This window comes from Pinus tabuliformis, chromosome 9 (genome assembly GCF_031772625.1).
Source record: "Pinus tabuliformis cultivar Carrire ecotype Pingquan chromosome 9, CPIR1, whole genome shotgun sequence".
Lineage (NCBI taxonomy): Eukaryota > Viridiplantae > Streptophyta > Pinopsida > Pinales > Pinaceae > Pinus > Pinus tabuliformis.
The window spans coordinates 1168874061-1168891973 of record NC_142307.1 but is presented as its reverse complement, the minus strand read 5'-3'; the positions used below and the strand labels follow the sequence as shown (position 1 = coordinate 1168891973).

General features: G+C 40.5%; 1 protein-coding gene across 1 annotated transcript in view; it reads left to right on the top strand.

The window, feature by feature from the left end:
• The first annotated feature begins 3532 nt into the window (after positions 1-3532).
• LOC149152751 (Nucleotide-diphospho-sugar transferases superfamily protein) overlaps positions 3533-17913 on the top strand; it is a 266661-nt gene continuing 252280 nt past the window's right edge. The window contains exons 1-3 of the mRNA XM_089438192.1: positions 3533-3714; positions 3840-3910; positions 3999-4047. Of these exons, the coding sequence (XP_089294318.1) occupies positions 3658-3714; positions 3840-3910; positions 3999-4047 (177 nt within the window). The 5' untranslated portion in view covers positions 3533-3657. The remainder of the gene's footprint in view (positions 3715-3839; positions 3911-3998; positions 4048-17913) is intronic.

The following is a 17913-nucleotide window of genomic DNA, read 5'->3' as shown; positions in this document are numbered from 1 at the left end:
TCTTACAGGGGGTTGTTGAGGGCCTCTTTCGGTTGTACCAACATGTTTTTGGGTTTTCTTGGCACGCTTGACCTGATTCCAACCTTCTTCTTTACCCTTATTTGGATCAACATTGGTTGGGCATATTTTGGCGAAGTGGCCATAGACATGGCATTTTCGGCACTTGAAGGGCAACTGCTCATAGTCAAGGTTCTGTAAATGAGTCCAGCTTCCTACTTTGATTTTGATGGCTTTCGGGAGTCCCACCTCTAGATCTACTTCTACGCAGATTCGGGCACAATCATATTGATCTTTGTTGTTTGCCCGGTCTATGAATTTCCCAAGGGCATTGCCGATGTGCTTCAACGAGTCCCAGTTCCAGTAATGCACTGGGAGATTTGGAAACCTGACCCACACCGAAACAGCCATAGGAACGTCAACTGCAGGTTCGAAATCCGGCGTCCATTTGTTGAGATAGAGGCCCTGGGGGCCCATGAAATAGGGGCCATTCTGGAAGATTATATCCTTGTCTTCCTTAGAGGTGAATTTGAAGAGAAAAAACCCTCGTCCTAAGAAATAAGATGTGACGCTATTCTTGATCAAAGGAGCCCAATTCTTGTTGACCTAGTTCTCAGTGGACTTAGGAGAAGGCCATAGTTCGGTGAACTAACCGACAAGTGCCTGCTCAGCCAAGGACAGGGCAACTTGGATCAGAGTCTCTGGCAGCAGGGAGATTTCAGGAATATCTTCGAGCCTCTTGACGAATTTGGCAGCTTCATTCTTTTTCTTTTGCGGCAAACCAGCCAAGAGCCGAGAGAAGGTTTCGGCAGAAGAAGAAGGCAGAGGAGGGGGGATCCGAGACCTCCACGGATGTTGAACTCCTCCCAGCGGCAAACGAGCCACACAGCAGACTCTCAGCTGAAAAGCGCAGGAAAGCAAGCCTAGGGCCTCGGGGCCAGAGGGCAGGGGGGCCTAGGGTGCAGGCGCCGAAGCACAAGCAACGAACTAGGGTTTCGTTACCAGGTCAAACCGCTCCAGTCGAAAAAACTCCAAAACTTTGTGACAAGTTAAGTAGTTTATTTTCTCAATCTACCATGTTAATTTATAGAAAATTTGAAAATTCTTTTGGTCAAACTCAAATTAGTAAATAAAGATTAAAATCAAATTTATTTATATTTTTAGAAAAAAATAAATATTAGCCAATTTTAAGTTTACTCCAATTTATAAAGATTTAGTTACTTATTAAATCTTCGGTTCGTCGTCGCTGTAACTGGTGTTTTGGTTGCCACCGTCGATGTCGCTTTCTTTGTTGTGAAGGGAGTTGAGGGGGCTGGGGTGCGGCAGCTCCATTGTCTTTTTTCCTGTTTCGTGGCCCTCTTTTCTCCTGCAGGGTTGGAGTAAGGTGGATTCGCAGTTGTCTTGCTCCCGATTTCCTGCCTCTTTTTTCTGCTGCAGTGGAGTTGTGGTTGCAGATCTAATCTTCTGCCTTATTTCTCTACGGCTGGGTCTCGGCTCCCACGCTATGTTTCGACACTCTCCGCTATCTCACACTGTGGGGTTATCAAAGGAAACAACCAACTTCATAGACGAACCACCTGTTCAATCTTTTGCGGCTAGATCTAGATCTAATCTTCTGCCTTATTTCTCTACGGCTGGGTTCTAGATCTAATCTTCTGCCTTATTTCTCTGCGGCAGGGTTCTAGATCTAATCTTTTGCGGCTAGATCTAGATCTAATCTCCTGTCTTATTTCTTTGCGGTTGGGTTCTACGAGAAAGTAAAATATGGCTCCTAGCTTCGCGAAAATAGCTGTTGGCTCAGTTCCATCCGCTTCTAGAGGGCAAGCTCCTGCCCATATCGTCCGTGAAGCCCCAACTCCCACTGTCTAGGTGGTCCAGGTCTCACTCGATGAGGCTTTGAAGTTTTCTGAAAGTGCCCTAATCTGTCGGTTCAATGGTTTTTGGCCACGGCTGACAACTCTCCACAATTGGATTTCAGAGTTATGGAGGCCTGTCATTTCTGATGAAATTAATATCTACCATTGTGCTGGGGTTTCTTTATAGTAGATTTTGAAAATCCTGAAAGCAGACAATTTATTCTAGATTCCGGCCCTTGGTTTTGGGAAAACTCTAGCCTATTCATGAAACCATGGAACCCATCATTTGATCCCTCAACAGTAGTCATAACCTCAACAGCAGTTTGGGTGAGATTGCCAAGCATACCTTTGCATCTTTGGAATCTCTCCTCACTAAAAACCATTGGAAATGTAATTGGGAAATTTTACTACAGGTGCCCAGAAATAGAGGAATATGCTCGAACCACCTATGATGTGCATTTGTGTGGAAATGGACTTCAGTGCCGGATTCCTAGCTGAAATAAAGCTAACAAGTAAAGTCAATGTGTGGAACCAGAAACTCGATTATGAAAGTGTCCTCTTCAGATTTCGATCCTGCTTTGAGACAAGCCATCTAGCCAAAAATTGCCCAAAAGCCTCCTAGAAAAATTCTGCTAGAAAAAACCACCACAGATCTACATGGTGGGAAGGAGCACAAAAAGAACACTACATTGCCATCAAAGAAGAATACTCTAGAGAAAACTCTGAATCACAAGAAATCGGGCAAGAAAGAAATAACTCTTAAGACAAGCAGGGAGAAAGCTCCACCCAACAACAAAAAAGTGAACTCGACAACCCCTCAAGCATCAACAATTATGAAGATTCGAATACCGCACAAAATAAATCTTCATTTAACAGCAAAGCAGATCTCCTAGACCAAACTTCTTCTACGATTATCTTCAAAAGGACGAACACAATAGGTCGCGAAACTAAGACACCAATGTCCCAAGAACCAAAAGAGATGAAGGAGATACAAGATAAAGGAAGTTGGAAGACCGTAGAGAAAAAAAAAGAAAGCTACAACACCAATCTCGCCAAGAAAGACGAGGAGCCAGACAATTAAAAACTAAGAAAATTATAGATTCGATAGACCAATTTGGTCTGAGTGGACGATAACCACTATCATCATCATCATCGAGAAATTGAAAAAGATTTGCAAATTCTTTTGTCAAACTCAAATTAATAAAAAAAAATATTAAAATTAAATTTATTTATATATATTAGAATAAAAATAAATGCTAATCAATTTTAAGTTTAATCAAATTTATATAAATGGAATAAGGAATTGGAAAAATATTGTCAATAATATACCATCTATAATTAATTTTCTTATGAGTTTAAATTTGATTAAAAAAGTTTAAAATAAGATTTTTTTTATAAAAATTAAAAAATTATTTTACGAGAAGTTTAAATTCAACGTATAGTAGGATGATCATTCTTAAACTCAAGTAAAAAAAAAAGTTAAAATAAAATAATATAGGATGAAAACATACAGAAACTCAACTTAATTTTTCAAAATAGAAAAACTAAAAATTCAAATCCCATGATCAAAACAGACATGAAACCCAATGCCCCCCGGCAACTCCACTTTATATCCCGGAGTTGGGTAACCATGGTTTACATCTATAACGCACATCGGACCATATATAGAGACCAAAAGTCCCTTAACCTGTTCAGTCCTTTTAATATCTTTTAGGATTTGATTACCTGTTTTCTCCTTTCAATATCTTTTAGATCTGCAGTTAATCAAATTCATTTCGGAAGGTGTTGGAGGGGTTCACAAACAATGGAATTTGGCGGCATCTGGATTCTTTCACCCTCGATCGCTATAGTATCTTCTCTGGTTTGTTCTCCATTGATGCTGGAGGGAAATTTCATTTTTGTTATTGCACCTCAACGTCTTTACACTTCTACTACGGTTCAAAGCCAATTTATATTGTATTTTAGTTCTTCTTATTGAATTTGCAGGTTTTCTTGGTACTCCTATGGATCCTGACATATGCTTTGGATTTTTTAAAGGCATTCGAATCCAGTGCCAGGTGCGCCTTTAAACCAAACATGTAGAATTTGCCCTAAAATTTATCAATTCCCGGAAGCGAACCTCAGGTTTGTTTGTTAACCTTTCAGGATGGATGGATCAGCAGTATTTCTAGAGGATCCCACTTCTCTGAAAAAGGTAACTGACATCCATAATTAGAAAAAACATCTTAGTGTGAATGACTGCTTTGTTGAATTGAGATTAATATAAGGTATCAAACGTTCAATCTTTGGAAAACTCATGATGCATTCTTAAGATTGTAATGCTAATGGATATCAATAGGCAGTAATGCGAGATATGACTGATCTCGAGCCCACTTCTACCCGTGTTCGGAATTTAGATAAGTAAATGATAATTGCTGTGGGTTATGGTGTCAAAGGGCCTGTTTTGAAATCGTTAGCGCCTACTAGGGGAATGACATCGTGGTAGAGGCAGGGGTAGAGCCCTCGGGCTTGGGAGAGAATGCGGACACCTAATCAACGTCATTTCTTACCGAATAAGCATTGCTAAATTATGGCGTCGAATAACGTCAAAACCATCACTTGAACGGCTCTAGGAGTTTCTTCCCCTCAGCCTTGGATTTTAGGAGTGCCGAGCTTTCTTCCTCTTTCGCTTCTCCCACGGTCAAACAGCCAGGCATTCTGAGCCCTGGCCACTCCCCAGAGGATATCATCCGCCATTGCATTGCCCCCTTCGCAGTTATTGATGACTCTGATGAGGAGCCTATATCGTGGTGCCGTGACTCGACCTCTGCAGTCCGTTCTAGCAGGCCTTGACGTTCTCTCTTCTGTTTTTGCTTCTGTTTCAGCACCGAGGCTTTGTTGTATTTGGATCTTGTTTTATTTTATATGTTCTCTTCGCTTGATATTTAGCTTATGCCAGTCACTTGGTTCTTTATCTTCTCTGTTCTATGTTTTGATTGAGGAGTTGTTTTCACACTTTGACATGTCACGGATTATGTTCGTTAATTCCATATAAAATGGCCTAATTTTGTGGTCATTTGTCGACATTAATAAAACTATCAAACCTTATCTATCATAATCATGAAATACCTATGGAAAAGTGAGTCTATGAAGGACTGGTTTGGTGTCACACAAACACTCAATTTACTATTGTTCCTTTTATCTGTTTACGATACAATGTTATCGATCCAGTTTTGTCACCATAAGGAAAGCCCAGATTAGTCTAGAGTCATTGTAAATATAAACAAAATGAGCAATGAGAAGAGCACTGTCAAATTAAAATTGGCACGAGAAATAATCACGGGTGAAGTTTCTACTCGCAAAAGAACTGCAAATATTTGCAAAGTTAAATTCCACTTATGACTTTCAATATGAAGTCTGAAGATGTTTCAATCCACTAATGCCATTAGAGTAATGCATTTGCATCACAATCGAGCGGTTGTTAACAACAAAGATACTGATCTTGGGAGTGATGGTAGGGTGTCTAGAAATGGTGCCTTAGTGAAAGAAACCGAAACTGGCAAAGACAAAATTGAAGAAAACCTTTAATTGGTCACAAGTGAGTGCCAGGACAGAGAATATTAGTGCCAGGGCAGAGATTATTTTACCTAAGATTTTTTGATATGATTGTGTTAGACGTGCAGTAAAAAAGATTGCTCGTGTAATGCAAGAAACAATCAAGAGGAATGTTGGAAGGCATGTGATTTTTTTGTATAATGTTGATAAAATGAGAAGAACAAAAGCTTGATGAACAAAATCGCATATCCAAATTTGCAAGATTGGAGGATTGGGCATAATATGAAACAATCCTCGGTGAACATTGTTAAACATCTAGTATTGTAACAAGAATTGTTCTCAACACATACCAGTAATATTGTAGATGGATAGTCAAAGCATAATTCTATAAAACCTAGAAATGCCTCCGTGACATGAATGATCATACAACCAAGATATTTAATCCTCACGATCAATCAAATAACTCCATATAAACAAAATAAAGAAAGGGACACCAAGAATATATGATGAGCATTGAAAACGCTTGAAATAGTGTACTATATCTTCAAAGCATAATACACCAAGTGTATTTTATCATACACATACTTGTTCACTGATGGATAAATCTCAAGAACTCGACAGAGGAAACACTCAACCTGCCTCAAGAGAAAAGATCTCCAATCCGATAAATTACACATGCCAAATAAGCTCCTTTATTTATGCTATTCATCATTTGGATGCAGAGGGCCTTCTGCAGAAGTTCAAGTTGACCATTGTTGCAAATATCTTTGATTTCTTTTGATTTTTTCAAGTTGCTGATTTGTCTGATATTTTCAGAATTCTTTGTGCTAAGTTTATTCTTACCATATTTCCAATAGTTTTGGATATTTACCCTGATATTTCTGATAAGTTTCATTCTAGATCCCTGATGAGATATTCCTTGAAATATTATTGCAACATTGGGTTCAGTTATTCATATTAATCAGAAAAGTAACTTTTATTCATTTAATGAGCATGATAAATTGTGTTTAAGACTTAAGTACCCTCCCTAAAACACAACTTGGAGAGATTAGGAAGGTGGCATTACCATCAAATGCCCCCTTAATGACAACTTTTTAGAGTAGAAGTAGAGACCTAAATTTGAGAAACTTGGCCTCTGTCAACAATTTTGTGAAGCTATCAACAAGTTGATCATTTGTTGTGCCATTCTCAAGGGATATCACACCATTTTGTACCAGTGACCAACTTGAGGTAGTGTGCATGGACCTCAATATGTGTTGAAAATGTAGCGAGTAAAGGTCTTCTGGCTTGTGCCTTAGCCAATGAAGACCTCAATTTGTCTTTCTCTCAGTAGGAGTGTGAGCTCATGAGTTAGACTTTAGTTAGGATGAGTTTCTTTCCAATTTACTGGTGTTAAATTTGGCAACTAGGGCCAAACATCGTTTTGGACAACTTATGAGGCAGTTGATATTTTTCTTGGAATCCTCTTTTCGAGAGGTGTGGGATTGATCTAAAGATCATCCCATTCTGACATGTACAAATGAAGTTATGAATTTATTTTGATTATGGACAAATTGTCAAGGTCGGCCAGCCATCAAATTAGCCTCCTCCAGCCGTCAACGTTGCATATAAATACAAGGTGCCTCCTCCTCATTTTGGCATCTCATCTCATTCATCTTTCTTTCCCTCATCTTGATTGGGTGCAGATTTTTGGGCCTCTCTCTCCACACGTGCAAAAGGAAGATTGTCTTTTCTAGCTGCTACGTTGACCAGATTTGACCGAAATTTTAGGAGGCCGAAATTTCAGGAGGCTGACTTTGACCAGCATTGACCTTGTTTGACTTTGGTTTTGTGAGGGAGACTTCTGTTTGGGCAGCGTTGCATATAAATACGAGGTGCCTCCTCCTCATTTTGGCATCTCATCTCATTCATCTTTCTTTCTCTCATCTTGATTGGGTATAGATTTCTGGGCCTCTCTCTCTCCACACGTGCGAAAGGAACATTGTCTTTTTTGTAGTTGTTGCGTTGACCAGATTTGACCGAAATTTTAGGAGGTTGAAATTTTAGGAGGTTGAAATTTCAGGAGGCCGAAATTTCAGGAGACTGAAATTTCAAGAGGCTGACTTTGACCAGCATTGACCTTGTTTGACTTTGGTTTTGAGAGGGAGACTTCTGTTTGGGCAGGCTGTTGTTCTGGGCAAAAAAACAGAGGCAGTTTGACCCCTGTGTTGATTGCCCTAATTCAAGTTGATGTGTTGTTTGTTGACCAATTTTGATTGGTTATTTTCAGACTGTTTTGGGCTGCATTATCTCGCTGTTGGAGGCCAAGTTGACCAAGGTTGACCGAGTTGTTTTGGAGGTCTATTCAGCCTTGTTGACTAATGTTGACTTTCTGGTTAGGGATTTCTGTTTTTGTTGTTTTGATTGATTAGTTTGGGCAAGTGAATATTGTAAATTGTACTCTCCCTCTCTGCTGAACTTTTGAAGAATTATTAAAAGAATTGATCAAGGGTTTCCCCACATTGGGATTTGTCCTTGGCTGGTGCCATATCTTGTGTCCTCTTGTGTTGGCTTGTCTTCTACTGTTATTGTTTATGTTCTATCTGCATTTTACTATCATGTTGATGTGATTGCTATACTGGATATGATATTGGGCTAATAAAGAAAATTGAAGTAAAATTGCTCTAAGCATAGAACATACCATTGTTATCCTAAAATTAACATGGGATCGGAGCTGAGGTGAAGACAAAGCCCAGGCAAGAGTGAGGAGCAATCACTAAGAGGAGCAATCACTGATCAAGAACAAGTCTCAATGGCCTCCACATCCTACTTCAAGTTTGATGATAAGCTTCATCATAAGTCTGATTATGATGCATGGAAGATGTCTCTTGATTTGACTTTAGAAGAGCAAGATGTCATGGATTATGTGCAGGGAAAGATTCTGGAACCTCCTTCAAATGCACCAGCTGCTACTAAGACAAAGTACAAGAAGGGTGAAGTCAAAGCTAAGAATATCATCAGGGATTCTATTCATAAGCACTGAGTTGCTTACATCTCCGATTTGGATACATCAAAGGAGATATATGACAGGTTGATTGGCATGTTCAAATCTAGCAATGCAAATCAAATTCTTTTCCTCAAGAATAAGCTGAAGGATATAAAGAAGGGAAAAGGTGAGGATATTCAATCCTATTTCATGAGGATTACCGAGATAAAAAATGATCTTCTTTTGATTGGTGAAGCTATAGCTGACAGGGAGCTCACTCTCATTGCCCTTGGAGGTCTTCCTCCCGAATGGCATGTGTTCAACACTACCATTCTCAATAACGACAGAATTCCAGGTTTTGAAGAATTGATGACTAGATGTTCTCAAGAAGAAACAAGGATGATGGAATTGGAGATGCCTTCAAATAGGAATAATCCTACTGTATTCTTCGCTCATGCCAAGAGGAAGAACAATGTAGTTTCAAAGAAGAAAAGTCAAGGAAGATTGAGATTCAAAAATGGAAGGAAGGGAAGATGCTTTGTTTGCAACAAGTTTGGTCACTATGCCAGGGAGTGTCCAAATAGAAGGGACACATCTCATGATGATGATCACAATCATTCCAGGGGCAACAACAACAATCAAAGGAATGGTAGGTTCAACAACAAAGGGAAAAGGAATGCTTCCGCTACTCAACTTGGAAATGATCGAGCTTCTAAAAGAACAAGAAACTCTAGGTATGATGAGTCTAATGTTGTAAATTCTAAGCTAAAGGAAATTTATCTTATATCTGCCCTCTCTACTGCCTCTCCTCTAGATACTTTGGGAAATTGGTTGATTGATAGTGGTGCCTCAAGGCACTTCACCAGGTACAAGGAAGCTCTTTCAAATCTGATAGAGAAGGATACAAATTTGGAAATTATCCTTGGAGACAATGCCACCTATCCTGTGAAGGGAGTTGGGAATGTTACCCTTCAATTGAATCAAGGTAACACCGTTCATCTTCAAGAAGTACTATATGTACCTGATCTAAAGAAGAATCTATTGTCTATCTTGGTGGTGGAAGACAAAGGATTCAAGGTGGCATTCATCGCTGGAAAGGTACTTGTGAGGAAAAGAAATTTCAAAGAAGCATTCACTCTTGGATTCAGGGTTGACAATTTATATAAAGTCAGGGATGTGCCGAGGGAAAACATACAAGCAGACCATTCCCCTCAAGTGATAGCAAGACCACCGACATTTTGCAATTGGTTTATTCTGATCTATCTGGTATGTTGCCTATGACATCATTAGGAGGATATTTATATTAATTTATCTTTGTGCATGACTGCTCTCGCAGAACTTGGATATATTTCTTGAAGAAGAAGGATGAAATATTCTCACGGTTCCATGCCTTCAAAGCCTTGGTGGAAAATCAAACATGGAAGAAGATCAAGATATTGAGGACCGATAATGGAACGGAGTATGAGTCAAATGAATTCAATGACTATTGCAGGGAAGCTGGAAATGGCATTAGGAGGGTGACTACTACTGCATATACCCCTGAGCAAAATGGTGTTGCTGAAAGGAAGAATCATTCCATTATAGAAGCCACTCGTGCCATGCTTCATGATCAAGGACTTCCAAAGTTCCTATGGAGAGAAGCTGCCAACACTGCTGTGTACGGTCAAAATCGATGCCTTCATCAAGCATTGGACTCCAAAACTCTCGAAGAAGTTTTCACCAGTAAAAAACGTGATGTTTCTCATTTTGGAATTTTTGGTAGTCCTATATACTTTCATGTGCCGAAAGAAAAGAGAAGTAAATTGGAGGCATTTGGGAAGAAAGGAACTTTTGTGGGCTACAATGAAACTTCTAAGGCATATAGAATCTATGTGCCTGGTCAAAGAGAAGTAGAGTTGAGTCATGATGTCACCTTTGATGAGGATGCTGCCCTAAGGAAGATTAGCAACCTTCCTATTCCAAGGAAGGACAAAGAAGCAGATGCAGGAAATCAGGGAGATTCGTAGGATGAGCCGATACCTGATGTTGAAGAACCGATGGATCCCATTGATCCTCCTCCTCATGAGCCCTCCTCCTCCAAAAGGAGACCCTCATGGCTGAGGGAAACTCTCGAAGATGCCGAGAGACATGTTGCACCGAGGGGGACATTTCGTGAAAGCAAGAAGCCTAATAGGTACCAAGGGTACTTAACTACTATGAGCACCATTATTCAGTTTGAACCTTGCTCATTTGAAGAAGCTGTGAAGCAACAAGTATGGAAGGATGCTATGAACGAAGAGTACGAGTCAATTATGAAGAATGATGTCTGGGATGTGGTCCCTAGACCCCAAGACAAATCTGTTGTCACCTCTAAATGGCTCTACAAGATCAAGCATGGTGCTGATGGAAGTGCTGAGAAGTTCAAGGCCATATTTGTTTCTCGAGGCTTCTCTCAAAAGGAAGGTGTAGATTATGATGAGATATTTGTACCCGTTGCTCGCTACACCACCATCCGTTCGATTATAGCCCTTGCTGCCTTGCAAGGATGGAATCTACACTAGATGGATGTCAAGACTGCCTTCTTGCATGGTTCACTGAAGGAGGAAGTCTATGTGGAACAACCTCAAGGGTTTGAAGTTCAAGATCGTCAGACACATGTATGCAGGTTGAAGAAAACCCTCTATGGGTTAAAGCAAGCACCCCGGGCTTCGTATGAGAGGATCGATAGCTATCTAATGAAGCTGAGATTTACAAGAAGTGAAGCCTGAACCTTTACTTTAAGGTTGAGAATGATAGACCTCTCATCTTGGTACTTCATGTGGACGATCTCTTTTTGACAGGTGCAGAACCTCTTATTCATAAATGTAAGAGAGAGTTGGCTTCCAAATTTGATATGAAGGACCTAGGACTCATGCATTACTTCTTAGGGTTGGAGGTATGGCAAAAGCCAGGGGAAATTTTCCTTTCTTAAGGAAAATATGTTGTGAAGCTACTTGAAAGATTTGGGATGGTGGACTGCAACTCCATGACTACTTCGAGGGAACTTAACTTCAAGAAGTTATGCGGAAGTGCTGCCGGGCTTGATTTGGGAAATCCTTTTGAGTATCGTCAACTCATAGGGTTCCTAATGTTCTTGGTGAACTCCCGTCCGGACATATATGTTTTGCAGTGAACACATTGAGTCAGTTTATGGTCGAGCCTCATCACATACATTGGATTGGTGCCAAGAATCTCTTGAGAAATCTCTGGGGCACAATCACTTATGGACTGAGATACACTACTGAGAATGTTAGGCTACATGGTTACTTTGATGCAGACTGGGCTGGCAGTGTGGTGGATCGCAAAAGCACATTAGGATGTTTCTTCTCTCTAGGTTCCGCTTCAATATCATGGATGAGCAGGAAGTAGAAGTTGGTTGATTTAAGCACCGTTGAGGCCGAATACATTGCTGCTAGTTTGGCCTCCTGTGAAGCTATCTGTTTGAGGAAGCTCTTTAGTGAGCTGTTTGGACATGCGCTGGATACCACTGTGATCTTTGTGACAACCAGAGTGGGATTCATCTTTCTGAGAATCCCGTGTTCCATGATCGCTCTAAGAATATTGATATCAGGTACCAATTTATCCGGGATATGGTACAACGGGGAGCAATAAGGCTCCATCATATTGGGACTGATGAGCAGGCCGCTGATATTCTTACGAAGCCCCTCGGGAAGGTCAAATTCTTAACCTTCCGTGAACGACTTGGAGTCGTGGAGAGACTCTCTTATGAGGGTCCTGTATGAGATGGATAGTGAGCTCTGGGAGCTCCGGGGGCCTTGGGGTACTTCTTGGAGCGATGAGCGACCATAGGGTGAGTGGTTCACCTTCCCTTATTGGTGCGCGATGTACAAGGTGAGTGGTTCAGCTTCCCCTGTGATACCCCATAATGGCATATGCATTGGATGAGTGGTTCACCTTCTCCTCTGGCATATGAGCAGGATGAGTGGTTCACCTTCTCCTTTGGCATATGAGTAGGATGAGTGGTTCACCTTCGCCTGCCGGCACATCCTACCCATGCAGTCCGGGACTCATGGGAAGTACCTCTCATCTAGCCAATGAGTAGGTAAATAAGGATAGGGACCATAGTACTATCGATGGATGCATTGTGTACTACTGTACTCCCTATGCTAGGATGTTGATATTGATCTGGGATCAATGGAAACTGACTACGGGTCAGTTAGGAGTGGTATGACACACTCTCTATTGTTGGAGACTAACTTCGGGTCAGTGGAGAATGGTATGATACATTCTCGATCATTTTTTCTTTCTTCATGGTTCAACAGAGAAGAGCAGAGCAACGCAGTGCAGTGATAGGGATAGTACAGATTGTCAAACAGTTTGACAGGTGATGTTCTCCATAGTTGAGAGGGAGTGTTAAATTTGGCAACTAGGGCCAAACATCACTTTGGACAACCCTTATGAGGCAACTGATATTTTTCTTGGATTCCTCTTTTCGAGAGGTGTAGGATTGATCTAAAGATCATCTCATTCTGACATGTATAAATGAAGTTATGAATTTATTTTGATTATGGACAAATTGTCAAGGTCGACAACCATCAAATTAGCCTCCTCCAGCCTTCAATGTTGCTTATAAATACAAGGCGCCTCCTCATTTTGGCATCTCATCTCATTCATCTTTCTCTCTCTCATTTTGATTGGGTACGGATTTTTGGGCCTCTCTCTCTCCACACGTGTGAAAGGAAGACTCTTTTCTAGCTATTACATTGACCAGATTTGACCGAAACTTTAGGAGGTTGAAATTTCAAGAGGCTGAAATTTCTGGAGATCGAAATTTCAGGAGGCTGAAATTTCAGGAGACTGAAATTTCAGGAGGCTAACTTTGACCAGCGTTGACCCTGTTTGACTTCGGTTTTGTGAGGGAGACTTCTGTTTGGGCAGGCTGTTGTTCTAGGCACAAAAACTGAAGTAGTTTGACCCCTGCGTTGACTGCCCTAATTCAGGTTGTTGCATTGACTTTTGTTGACCAAATTGGACTGGTTATTTTTAGATTGTTTTGGGCTGCATTATCTTGCTGGTGGAGGCCGAGTTGACCAAGATTGACCGAGCTGTTTTGGAGGTCTATTTCAGCACTGTTGACCAACGTTGACTTTTTGGTTAGGGATTTCTGTTTGTGCTATTTTGACTGATTAGTTTGGGCAAGTGAATATTATAAATTGTACTCTGTCTCTCTGTTGAACTTTTGAAGAATTATAAGAAGAATTGATCAAGGGTTTCAAAAGATTGGGGTTTGTCCCTGGCTGGTGCCATATCTTGTGTCCTCTTGTGTTGGCTTGTCTTCTACTATTATTGTTTATGTTCTATCTGCATTCTACTATCATGTTGATGTGATTTCTGTATTGGATATGATATTGGGCTAATAAAGAAAATTGAAGTAAAATTGCTCTAAGCATAGAACATACGATTGTTATCCTAAAATTAACAACTGGACCAATGTTTTAAAACTTCGAGTTGGTCGAGGGTAGACTCCGACTCGGTATTGACTCGGTCGGTTCGATTTCAATGACTCGGTTGTTGTAAAAAATACATTAAATATTTTTTTTATTTTATAAAAAACCATAATTTTAAAGATTTTCATTCATGTTTCCAAACACACAGCATTAGAATATAGATAGAAGACAACATATGATTAAAGTAGGCTCATGAATATATCCATTATATCAAAATGGCACCCAGTGCACTGTCCAATACATACATGATCATGATATAGAGATCAAAACAAAAACACATAACCAAGGAGGCTAGAAATGGCCTCTACAACAAAAGTAAACTGTGACTAGTACTACTGGCTACTGCTAGAGGAGTTGAGATCATGTGGATCAATCTTTGGATCAGAGTTAGACAGGGGGCCCCATGGCTCCTCCTCATCATCATCTCCAACTGCAACTGTAGAAGTGGTAGCACTAGCAGGCTGTGTAGCAGCTGCATGCTGAGATAAACGAGATATGCGCTTCTGTCGTGGTTGAGCAGAGGAAGTGCCTGCAACTGGAGGACTTGCTGGCTCTGAGGCTGATGCTGGTACAAGTGGATCAAGATCTGCATTCAACTGAACATTATGTTCGAGTGATGCTATCGTCTGTAATTCATAATCCATATCCTCATCAGAAGCAAACTCTGCTGGATGACTCTCCATTACCCAATTTGATGTTGGATCAATGTCTTCCAACACAATGGGATCTGAATCAGGTCTTTTGTTCAGCGATTGGTTGCGCCTGAGCCGAAGGTTGTATTGGACATATACTAGATCATTTAACCGTTTTTGATCCAAATAATTTCTCTTCTTTGTGTGAATCCTCTCAAAGGCAGGTCAATTGCGCTCTCACCTAGTAGCACTGCAAGTTTGACTCAAAATACGAATTGCAAACTTCTGCAATTCAGGACAATGGCTACCAAAAGCCTCCCACCGTTGTGCTGCAAAAAACATATGAGTGTAATGGGTTAGTTCAACAAAATTACAAATTATATCCAACTTTCAAATTATAAACGATTTAACAAAATAAGTATTAAGAATTTGAAAATTGAAATTTTTGTTTACTTGGCTCATATGCTTCCCTTGCAATCTTTGCTAGGTTCTTCCCAAAGGTACTTGAGGCAGTGCTGAAGGTTGTGACCTGTCGGTGTATCTCTAGCTGATCACACTCCAATGGGATCATGCGATCAATGCAGTCAATCAATCCATCTCTAACCTCCCCCCTCAAAGCTCCTGTCGCCTTAACTTTATAATGATACCGTGGGTTCAAAAAATACCTAGCTGCATGTATAGGGCGATGGAGTTGATTGTTCCATCTTTCATAAATGATTGCCCAAATGGGCCCATACTTAGCCACTTTATCCTTGTATGCCCTCTTTATTTGCTCCTTTGCTTGATCCATAGCCTCATAAATGAAGCCCATAGCCAATCTTACCCCATCCACCAACCGCAACACCTTAACCAGTGGCTCAGCAAGCTTCACAATCTCTGCTGCCTTTCTCCAAAATATTTCTTCATTAACTTTCTTTTTCAATTCTTTGCCTTCCAGTTTGTGAGACCACTAGCTTTGATTCCATTTTTCACTGGAAAAAATCTTTTGCAAGTTTCTATGTTGTGAAAGCATAGATTGCAATGTCAAAAAATGAGTAGCAAATCTAGTGATGGTAGGCCTAATAATATCCCTGCCCCTTGTGTGTTTCCTCATCAGGCTCAAAATCCATGAATGACTATAAATAAATTTTGTTATGCTTTTGGCATGATCTACAATGTTTTGACCCAATCTAATTTGCCAATATCCTCAAGCATGAGGTCTATGCAATGTGCAGCGCATGGGGTCCAAAAGATGGTTCAGTGTTTTTTCTCTAACAGTTTACTAGTAAGAACATAGTTAGAGGCATTATCTGTGATGACTTGAACAACATTAGCCACCCCCACCTCCTCAACAATCTCATCCAATAGCTGAAACAAAAATTGTCCATCTTTTACCTTATCAGATGCATCAACTGATTTTAGAAACATGGTTCCCTGTGGGCAAAGATAAGAAAGTTTATGATGGTACGGTTTCTTTGATCAGTCCATCCATCTGACATGATGGTACATCCTGTTCTTGCCCATGAGTCCTTGAAATCTTTCAAATACTCATTAATGGAGGAAATTTCTTTCTGCAAACAATACCCCCTTAGCTCATTCATAGTAGGACCTTTGAAGCCTTTTCCAGCAGCATGTATGGCATCAAACATAGGCTCATAATATGGTGAACGGGAAGCATTGAAGGGGATATCAGCATCATACCACCACCTAGCTATGTAATCACAAGCAATCTCCCTCAATTCTTTCTTCCAATGGTCATCTAAAGTGGGTTGCATATGACTTCTACTAGCTTGAGGAGTATGTGCATCTGATGGAGAGGAGGGGGTGAAATAACTTTTGATATTCATATCACCCTTTTTCATTTTACCCTTTCCCTTTTCTTGAATAGATTCAAAAGAGGGAGGAACATATCGGAAGGGGTTGGATGCATCATTACAAGGGATAGAGGAAGAACCCTCAAAATCAAAATGGGGGTTGGTAGCCATCATTTTTTGTATATTCCTCTTCCTCCCAATTTCAGCCTCTAACTCTTTTTGCCTAGCCTTATCTTCTTTAAACTTCTCAAAGCTGGCTAACAAATCCTTCCTAATCTCCCCAATTTCTGGTGAGGTACATGGAGTAATTTGGCCTTTAATTGCCGCCAAGTGTTGTTTCAGCCTATTAATGCCCCCAGGACCTTCCTTAATTTTCCTATGGCAAAATTTGCAATGCATTTGATTATCAACCATTTCAACATATGCCCAAGCAACATCTTTCACTCTAGGTGCCATTTTTTGACTTGGAAATGAAAACAAAAAATCTAAAAATGAAAACAGAAAAAAAAAGCATTGATTCAATGTTCATTTTTTTCACAAAAAACACTCTTTTCAATTTCCAGATTTTCACATAAAATTTAATAAACAAAAACATTTTTTACAAGTGAAAAAAAATACCTCCAGGCACAAATTGCCTCCTCAAGGTTGCTCCAAGAAACCAACTCCTCAATGGAAAATGCTGCTCCAAATGGCTGCCCAAGAAGCTCCTCACTCCAGCTACAATGCTTGCCCAAGACTCCTCACTGCTACTCCAAAAACAAACTCAACAACTCCTCACAAACTCTCACTCAAATGCATGAGATGGCTGTGAGGAAATGAGAGGGGTTGGGTGGGTTAAATAAGGTTTAGGAGAGGGGAATGGACCCCAAAGACAAAATAGACAAACTAAAAACTAGTTTGGAGTCCCCCAAAAGAATGTTTAAAAAAAAATCGCATTTTTTCGTGGTTAATGGGCCGCTGTTTCAACCTGGCCGATTTGTTAGACAACCTGGCCGCCTGAACCGTTTCCTAGGCCAAGTCACAGATGGGGGGTCTGGCTCGGACCAACTTGGTCGAGTCGGTTTTGAGCCGACCGTTTTTGAAAACATTGAATTGGACTAATCGTCAAGATGGCATGTGTAGAGTTCGACCTTCAATTAAGTGGAATCTTCATCAATTTGATTATAGAACGAAGTGGCAATTACCAGTGCAGTTAGAGCAATTTAGTCTTCAGTCTTGATTGAAGGGAGAATGAGTTAATACTCCAAGTGTTGATTGGAGAGAGAATCAGTTGGACTCTTAGTTAACTTGTCAATCAGAACTCGAGTTTCTAAATTGAGCTAGGCCCCTTGTATGCTCGAATTGGGTCTCTAAAGAGGAGGGCGAAGGCATAGGAAATCGTAGTTTTGTGCATAAGGACAAGACGACCCACGAGTTTGTGAGAGAGTCTTTGATTGTGGAGAGCGCAAAACTTGTGTCCTAAGAAGTAGGAGATCACAAGTGCACTAGAAAATAAGAGATTGATTATGCGCAGGGCTGAGGAGCTGGGTTCCTAAGAAATAGGAGGTAGGAAGTGCGCAAGTTAATAGGGATTTTTCCTATAAAATAGGAGCTGATCTGCGCTAGGAAATAGGGACCTAGTGTGCAAGGATTAAGGAACCTCTAGTGTGC